Here is a 9,788-nt window from a genome sequence, read left to right as displayed (position 1 = left end):
GAAAAGAAAAGAAAGTGAAGTCGCCCAGTCGTGCCTGACTCTTTGCGACCCCACAGACTGCAGCCCACCAGGCTCCTCCATCCATGGAATTTTCTAGGCAAGAGTACCGGAGTGGGTTGCCATTTCCTTCTCCAGGGGATCTTCCCGATGCAGGGATTGAACCCAGGTCTCCGGCACTGTGGGCAGACGCTTTACCATCTTTTCACTAGACAACCACTTAACCAAACAAAATAACTGTGGTAAATATATGAAGGTTAAAAATAAAAACTCAAATAATATAAAAACCTGACAATTAAAAATAAGTACCTCTCTCATGCTGACTGCTTCTCAGATATAAGTACTGAATGGCTCTGACACATTTGGGCAGAGACTGTCTGCATCTCTGCGCAGTAAATGGCTATTAAGGCACCATGGAAAGCCTAAGCTTGGCAAAGCGTTTCCTTGAAAACGACTGGCCAAAGCTGCCTACTAATGATCTATCCTGAAAATTTTCTTTGACGTAAAAACAATGTGTGATCTGCTTATTGGGTTTATTACCCAGATGACTGACCAAAGGCTAATGTATCAATATGCAAAACAATTTTTTATTCTAACTAAATAGGTTACACTAATTAGAAGTCAGTCAACCTTACAGACTTTGAAAATGACTTCAAAATATCCTCCAGTTCATTCCCTCTCTGTGTATCTGCCTGCCTGCCTGTCTGTCCATCCACCTACCACTATACATAACTATGCATATACATGTCTTCTAAAATAAGAATAAATCTTGGGACCATTAATGTAATTTTTTATCAATAGAATATGACATACACACTGCTTCATAAATTGCTTTTCTGATCAATAGTATCAACGTATATAAATCAACATAAAATTTAAATGGCTTGATCAGTGTTAATTTACCATTTCTTGAGCAACGTCTTCTGGCACATCTTTCTCCAAGTCAAAGGAAAACTCGATAGCTTCATTGTCTTTGTATTTCCCCTTTAGTTTCTTAATATCTTCAATACGTAGCCATAATTTAATGGCTATCTTTTCTCCATCATCTTCTTCTGCTAATTCTACCCGTACCCCTGTTTCCTCCTGGAAGAAGGCATGGTTCAAAAGGTCTTTGATAGAGTATCTTCAAAAGAGAAGGGAAAGAAACAAAAAACAAAATGCCATTAGATTTAAAAGATAATTCTCAAATATGTTATGTTTAGAATAATGAAAAAGGACTACAAAAAGAACAGGAATTTTCTAATTCATTTCTATACTGCTTCATTTAAGCATTGATTACAGTTTTATTCAAGTTATGGAAGATCAAAACAATCTCATTTATGAATAAGGGCTGAAAGTGATACTTTTTATTACTGGAGTATAATTGTCTTAAAACGTTGTGTTAGTTTCTGCTGTACAACAAAGTGAATCAGCTATATGTACACATACAGCCCCTTCCCTCTTGAGCCTCCTACCCCTCTAGGTCATCACAGAGAACCCAGCTGGATTCCCTGTGCCATACACTTTTCCTAGTAGGTACCTATTTCACACATGGTAGTGTATATATGTAAGTGCTACTCTCCCTGGAAGTTATATTTTTAAATGTGTTATATACTGCTTATTTTAATAGTTAACCAAAGTCTTGTATATGTGATCTCATCTGATTTCTGGTATCCAATGAGATACCATTTCCTGATCAGCAGGAAATAGATGGATTCTGAGAGAGACTGACCATCTTGCTCAGTTATAAAAGTCATAAATCATGGAATCAAAACTCAAAAACCTTTTATTTCTATAGTACATTACCTTCTAATACAGCAATTTTTCTTTACACAATAAATCCTCTCAATTCTCGGTTCAGCACCTAGTGTACTAGGCAAGCAGAAGTCTGATTATGAACAGTTTTCTCTACATAAATGGTCTCAGAATACCAGTAATCTAGTAAACTGTTCCATCCAGACAAGAAACAAGAGGACCACATTCTATGACTGGAGACAAATATTCCTTTATGGCTTTTTAAAAAAATGTTCTTCAAGAGATTAAGGCGTCTCCTTTTCAATCAGTGTATATAAAAACAGAAACCCAAACTAAATTTCTACTAAAAAGCCTTAAAGATCAAGATCTTATTAAGCTCTTCCAAATAACAAAGTTATGAAAAGAATATGAGACTGGAGAAGTGAAGATATGGAATTCTTTAATTTGGCTGAAATACCTGATCACTCACATTCTTCAAGAGGTAGATTATGTTCAATTTACACTTTGTACTAGTGCGTCTACTTTTTCTTCTGTGGAGAGTGACGGGGATGGTTGAAGGTAGATTATTTTTCAAAAACAGACACTGGACCTTTGCCATGCCTAACGGGTGATGAATCAGCTATATGGCAGATCAGATACTTGCCACTCCTCTGAGAAAAGCCCTCTGTTAGCATAATGACTAAGCCAGATCTCCTCCCAAGCTCTGGGTGAAGTTGTCTCTTCTTACTCAAAGGAATTTTGACATTTTGCTCTTCTTCAATTCTGGCATAGCAACAGTAAATCAAGACCAACATAGCTGAGTTGATTTTAAAGAGCCAAAATTTTACTTCATCTTTAGAATTTAACTGGTAAACAGCTAAGGAAGAGATCTACTGTATCAGGATAGGACCTAGTGAGTTTTACAAATCAGGTAGATGCTATAAGTAAGTAGCTCTTATCGAATGTAGAAGCTACATTTAAGGTGGTTCTGGTATATTCAGTCTACCAAACCACATTTTTACGATATTTCAGTATACTAAATCTGAATACTACCTCCAGTGGACAGAACTTTACTTTCAAAGATATTACAAGACATAAACAGAGAAACTAACCACAAGTCAAGTATTACATACACCTTAGGTTGACGGTTCTATTCAAAGCATATTATACTTGAAGTTTCTGTTTAAGCAATATCCAGGTCAAAAGAGGCAACTTACCTTTCATCTTTGTTTTGCCGTATGCATCCTTCAATAATTTCCTTCACTTCAGGAATTGCTACTTTGTCAAAACTGGCTGGCTTCACCCCCTGAAAATCATAAAAATGGCAATAGGAACACATCAATGAAGGCAGGGACTTTGAACTTGAATTTGAACTTGCCTCCTAAGGTTCTACCAGACTGCCTTCTCACCATCCTGGCTTTTTCCTGGTTTGCCTGCAGGATCTAGTTCATGCAGGGTCAAAGCTGGGTAGTAGCAATTTAGCCCCTCCAAGGTAACAATAGGGAATAGTTAAGAAAGCGGAGTCACTTACTTCCATGGCCACGACATTGCTGGTGACAAAAGCAGACTATCGTTAGCATCTTTTGCTATGTTTCAGGTAATGGAAATTTTGGCTAAAACAAAGCCCAAACGTTCTAATTGGTTAGAAGATCTTCTGTTCAACCTTGTTCCCTAACACATTAATCAACATAACATGCAACTCTTTTGAACAGAGAACCCATGTGTGGGCATGAATTCACACGCTTAGTCTGGCAGGTATTCTATCATTACAGTACTCCTTAACAAACTCAGTAAGAAGGGAAGAATTTAGACTGGTTTGGTATAGTAACTGAAGAGCAAATTGTCTTGTACATATGAAAACATAAAATGACAACACATCAGACACATCTGAAAGACAAACTTTCTAATTAATTTCAGAAAAAAATTTAACATCACTATTATATTAAATAGCATCATTGTAATAGTTTAAGAATTTTCACAAAAGGTAAATTCTTTGCCAACAAAAATTTCAGCGGTGTGTGGAAAATGTATGTAAGATAGAAGAATAACAACCTACTCCTGTCTGAGAGGTGGTGTGGAGAAGAACATCTCATTATCTATTCCTGCCTCTTCTAAGTCACACAGACTGAGCTGAAGTAGCAACACAATATACTTTCCAAGAGGCACAGTAAGTCTATGACCACCTAACACACAGCAAGGAGGAGACAGGGACTAGAATTAATCATCTAATATCTCGGTGACAATACATATTATTTGAATTTTTCCTCAATCTTCTTATTTTTCAAGTCTAGCTAAGTCTTCCCCACGAGTCCTTGTCTTCACATAATCATTCTAATAAAAACAAAAAACAATGTCATTGAAGGAAAAGCCTGCTTTAATTGAGCAAGCTGGTATGGTATGGCATGGTATTTTAAATTAAAGCTAAAGAAAACAGGAACTGTTTTGTTTTTTTTTTTAAAGGATGATGCTCACTAAAAGTTCTCTGGTAGCAGAAACACTGGAGATTTTTTATATTTGCTTTTAATTTTTACAACAAACATGTGAAAGCATAAAAGCAAACTTTTAAGATGCCAATTATAAATATAATGGGAAGAACAGTCTAAAATACTTTTAAAAAAATAAAATAAGATACTGTATATTATAAGTTCCTAGAACACTCACTATTGGCAGAAAACTATCTGAAAGATTCTTCTTTGGTAAAATTAGACACTAATACACAGCTGGCCTTTCATGTAAGGACACTTCAACTGTTATAGGAAAGAAGTTAAAGAGGATATAGAACAGGATTAGAAGACATGTTCCCACTTCCATAAACACACGCATTTTAGAGGAATGAGTCTGACCTTCTGGCAACTCTACATATTGAGTTAATAAATCACACATATACTGACTATATTAAGACTTCTCCATTTCAATTTAGCATAGGCATACTGGAAAGATGAAAGGATAGAGCATAAGACTTGAATTAGGCGTGACCTGGACAAGCAGAAGCAGCTCTGAGCTTTGTTTCCCTGTCTAGGAAAGGGGGATAATACCTGTTTAACTATATTCATGGGAACTAGAATCATATGTGACTATCCAAGTTGAAAGCTCTGGATTATTAAGTTTGCTGACCTAAGGCACCTTTGACTTCAAAAGTAATCACCAAAGGTAATAAGGCTTAGAGTTAAAAAGAAAGCATACAATTCTCTTTGAAAAATCATCACCAAGATCCACAGTGAACATGCTTTCAGCTTTGGTTATCCTTAAAAACAATCCTCTTGTTAACCCGACCTATGCAGACAAACACACTCACAACAGGAATTTCTATTTACAGGTAGAAAAGCGAGTTGAACAACCGAGATACCAGATCACAGTCGCAAAACCAGCAACTATGCATCATATAACACACTGACTCTACTAGGGTAAGCTGCTTTCTCAAAGTATAGCCAAGATTCAGGTACAGAAAACTCTGCATCACTACTGTACAACTGCCACCGCCACTGCCATATTCAGCTGCTACTGCTGCCTTAAAGAACACTGCAGGCACTAAGACAGCCAATACAACAGAGACAGTCCAGCAGCTTGTATTCAGACATCACCCACTGAAACAATGAAAAAGACAAGAAGAAATTTAACCAAGCACCAGAAGTCAGGATTATCCAAATATATATCAAAATATCTAACAGAGGTATTCTGAATCATGTGGAAAGAAGCAAGGATATATAGGAATTATATATTAAAAGTGACCAAAAAAAAAGGAAAAATAAGCATAAAACGTCAATGACCTTGAATGTGACCTACTGAAGTCATCTGGGGCACCTGATGGAAAGCCACTTAAAATCAACAAGCACATGTTTCAATACACAAGATGCACCATACTCAGAAGCTTCTTGTTCTATCTAAGAGAACTGTTTTTTAAATAATTGATAATTTTTTAAATTAAAAAGTTGATTTAAGATTATTCCAAAACATGATTTAAGCACCAGACAGAACAATAAGAAAATGTTTTCATGATAATATTTCATCTTTTTTCCCTGAATTTATTTCAAAAAAGATGATTAACTTAAGAGTCTAAAAATCCTTCAAATGACACCTCTTTTCTATACTCTCTGATTTAGCCCCACACAGTCTTATTTCAGTTCTGTTCTGACCAACACAAGCAAAGTTTTGCTCATCTATTCTGAATGAGGTTCAAGAACACAAAACAGAAAAGAGTACTAAGGAATATAAATTGAGCTAATGTTTTACACATAAGAAAACCTAAGTTAAAGACTGGCACCCTGTCCCTTCACCCTTCCAGAGCTAGCAACCTGCCAACTCCAGAAACACTCTTCCTCACTGCTGTGATTCACAAGACCTCTCTTCAGGCAGAAATGCCATAAAATGTTTCTTTGACATGAAATGGTGGCTTGTTATTCTGCATTACACACAAGTACTTCTTCAACAGCTAATGTATATCCATTTAAGACACCTTTGAGATTAAAATTATATATTCTCATAAATGAAACAAAAAGGTAACTTTTATGCAATCTTAAATGGAGAACAAAAAGAAAAAAACAATTGTGATTCTCCAAGGGTACATCAGAGTTGATATTTAAAAAAAAAAACTGACATAAATCTTTATAAAATATGTTGCTTTATTTAAACTAAGAAAAACTCCAAACTTATATGCATCTCACAGACTGAGTTTTTCTGTCGATTCTATATACTTATAGTTTGCAGCTAATCTGCTGAAAAAATAAAAGTGAGTCATAATAAAAATTAAAATGAGTCATAATATAGTATTCTCCAGTTCAATTTTCTCACTCTTAAAAACTGTCAGCACTTGCTTCTTAAAAACTTAAGCTGCAGTGTGTGTCAGGGTAACATTTTTCTCTTCCTAAGAGTAAAAATTCTCCTAACCACTCAGAATTGAGAAAAGTCTCCTTCCTCCTCATAGAAAATGCTGTGTAAGTTAACTGCAGAACTAATCTATTTTGAAAAGCATTCTGAACTAACAATCCCAATACTTTAACTAAAATCTTCCATACATAAATATCACAACACACCTTTGGTATATATTGGAAATTCTTACCCACCTCATTTATACAATCCTTTTGAGAGCAGCAGCAGCAACGAGAATTTACGAAGACAAACACTGAGCAAAAATCTCTCTTTGTAAAATCCATCAGAAAAGGCAAAACAGACTTGTTAGAGGAAAATGGGGGGGAGGGAATTGTATAGGATATAAGTTAACAGGATAACTTAGCCCACAGCATAAGCAAGGCAGACATCAAAATCAGGCTGAAGATGAATTTTCTGTTTAACACTAGCCATGCTTCCGCGACCCTCAAACATGGGTTTGCTCTGCTCAGCCAACAATCTCCTTATTACTTACTGATCAGCCCTTTAAACACAACTACATGCTGAACAGCAGGCAAACTTATTCTGCTTCTCCTCCCCCTGCCTCTCCCTCAACAGCAGCAGGTCCCTACACAAACACAATTCTTCACTTGCTCAAAGCTCCACCCTCGCCATGTCCACAGGTTCCGCCTCCTTGACACTAACACCTACACTAGAAATCTGTTTATCTGAACACCCGCTTCCCCCTACTTCTGTTGACACTAAGCTTCAAAAGAAAATGGGGAATGAATTCAGTGACCAAAATGTAAACTCAGAATATACAGCCTAAAGAACACTGGACAAGAAAGAAAACCCCAATACTGGGGTTGAGCTCCCAGTATACAGAGTTCAGTCTATAGATACCTAGTCTGTGTGACCGGGGCCATATTCTTTAAACTCACTTGAAGTGAGCGTAACAGTTCCTGTTTACCTAATTTAGAAAGTGGTGACATTAAGGTAAACTGTCTTACCACAGTCTCATGGTACATTAAAAAAATTTTAACAGCTGCGAATTAGTACACAGAAGTGTTAAGAATTTATTCTTCTCCTTTTCCTTCCCTAAAAGCCTTAATATATAGATCTACCTAAAGACATCTCCATTTACCAGGAAGAGCTCATGGACCCAAATGACTCCTGCTTTGATCCTGGTGATTAAAGAAAGGTTTCTCCTCATAGCATTTAACAAAGATGACAGAAAAAGCACTGCTCCTGGCAGTGTTATGATGGGTAACATAACAAAGTGCTGTCCCTTGTAATGTGGTAGGCCTGAATCCCCATTAAGGCAGTGCATACTGAGGCTTCAATCACTCAGGAACAGTAGCATAATGGCTTAGAAGTTATTTGATAGGAATATCTCTATTCTAAAGGCTAGAAATGACTTAACTCCAACAATTTTCCTGCTCAACATAACTCATCACTACCAAGCACACCAAGTAGGTAGTGCAGAAGGCCAAGACTGGTCCTAACTACAGCAGGTAGTCCAACACTACCTTTAGCTTCAGAGTGTGAGCAAGCCTGCTCAAGACTATGATTAGATAATGAAAACGAAACAGAGGAAAACAGGTATCATGTTCTCTGCTTCATAGGTTTATCAGATATAAGTATGTGAGAATGTTTTTAAACTTTACTGTGCAACAAACAAAACCAAAACTGAGGCAGCTTTTTTTGGACAAAGGTAAAATATAGGGACAAATATCTAACTCTGTGAAGACCAGTCTTTTTAATATACCAAAATTAAGAGTTTTCACTATGTACAATAAAATACCATTCACATATGTGTAACAGTTTATAGGTTTAAATCGTCCTTCTCTTCAACTCTGCCTTTCTCTGGACTTCACCAATTTCTTTTAAAGGCATCATTATTTCCATGATCCAGAATAGAAACCTTACTCATTCTCAGATGCGTCTTCACAACATTTAAGTACTATTATTCTCTGGGAGCTCCTTAAACAAAGAGAAACGTTTAAAACAGCAGGTAACAGCGAGCTGCTAGTACTCCTACTTCCCCTCCAATGGCTAAAGGTCTCTGGCTGGACAAAAGTGAGATTTTTACTGGCTTGTTACTTCTCAACATCATTGCTTTTTCTGCATAACTGTGACCACCAATCCAGACTGACAACATCAGTTCAGTTCAGTTACTCAGTCACGTCTGACTCGTTGCAACCCCATGGACTGCAGCACGCCAGGCTTCCTTGTCCATCACCAACTCCCAGAGCTTCCTCAAACACATGTTCATAGAGTTGGTGATGCCATCCAACCATCCCATCTTCTGTTGCCCCTTCTCCTCCTGCCTTCAATCTTTCCTAGCATCAGGGTCTTTTCCAGAGTCAGTTGTCAGTTCTTGACATCAGGTGGCCAAAGTATTGGAGTTTCAGTCCTTCCAATGAATATTCAGGACTGATTTCCTTCAGGATTGACTGATTTGATCTTGCAGTCAAAGGGACTCTTCTCCAACATCACAGTTCAAAAGCATCAATTCTTCAGTGCTCAGCTTTCTTTATGGTCCAACTCTTATATCCTTACATGTCTACTGGAAAAACCATAGCTTTGACTAGACGGACCTTAGTCAGCAAAGTCATGTCTCTGCTTTTTATTACACTGTCTAGGTTTGTCATAGCTTTTCTTCCAAGGAGTAAGCGTCTTTTAATTTCATGGCTGCAGTCACCATCTGCAGTGACTTTGGAACCCAAGAAAATAAAGTCTGTCACTGTTTCCATTGTTTCCCCATTTATTTGCCATGAAGTGATGGGACTGGATGCCATGATCTTCGTTTTTTGAATGGTGAGTTTTAAGCCAACTTTTTCACTCTCCTCTATCACTTTCATCAAGAGGCTCTTTAATTCTTCTTTGCTTTCTGCCATAAGGGTGGTGTCATCTGCATATCTGAGGTTATTGATATTTCTCCTGGCAACCTTGATTCTAGCTTGTGCTTCATCCAGCCCAGCATTTCACATGATGTACTCTGCATATAAGTTAAACAGGCACATTTACAGTATACAGCCTTGAAGTACTTCTTTCCCAATTTTGAACCAGTCTGTTGTTCCATGTCCAGTTCTAACTGCTGCTTCCTGACCTGAATGCATACAGGTTTCTCAGGAAGCAGGTCAGGTGGTCTGGTATTCCCATCTCTTGAAGGATTTTCCACAGTTGGTAGTGATACACACAGTAAAGGCTTTAGCATAGTCAATGAAGCAGAAGTAGATGTTTTTCTGGAA

General features: G+C 37.2%; 1 protein-coding gene across 1 annotated transcript in view; it reads right to left on the bottom strand.

Moving 5' to 3' along the window:
- The window catches only part of WNK1 (WNK lysine deficient protein kinase 1), a gene marked incomplete at its 5' end in the record, with an annotated part of 130,077 nt that overhangs the window by 43,151 nt on the left and 77,138 nt on the right, over nt 1-9,788 (bottom strand). Inside the window, 2 exon segments of the mRNA XM_010845214.1 lie at nt 901-1,120; nt 2,928-3,016. Coding sequence (XP_010843516.1) covers nt 901-1,120; nt 2,928-3,016 — 309 coding nt within the window.

This window comes from Bison bison, unplaced genomic scaffold (assembly GCF_000754665.1).
Source record: "Bison bison bison isolate TAMUID 2011002044 unplaced genomic scaffold, Bison_UMD1.0 scf7180017864213, whole genome shotgun sequence".
NCBI classification, from domain to species: domain Eukaryota; kingdom Metazoa; phylum Chordata; class Mammalia; order Artiodactyla; family Bovidae; genus Bison; species Bison bison.
The sequence above is the reverse complement of the archived record's forward strand: the minus strand, read 5'-3'. Positions and strand labels throughout refer to the sequence as shown.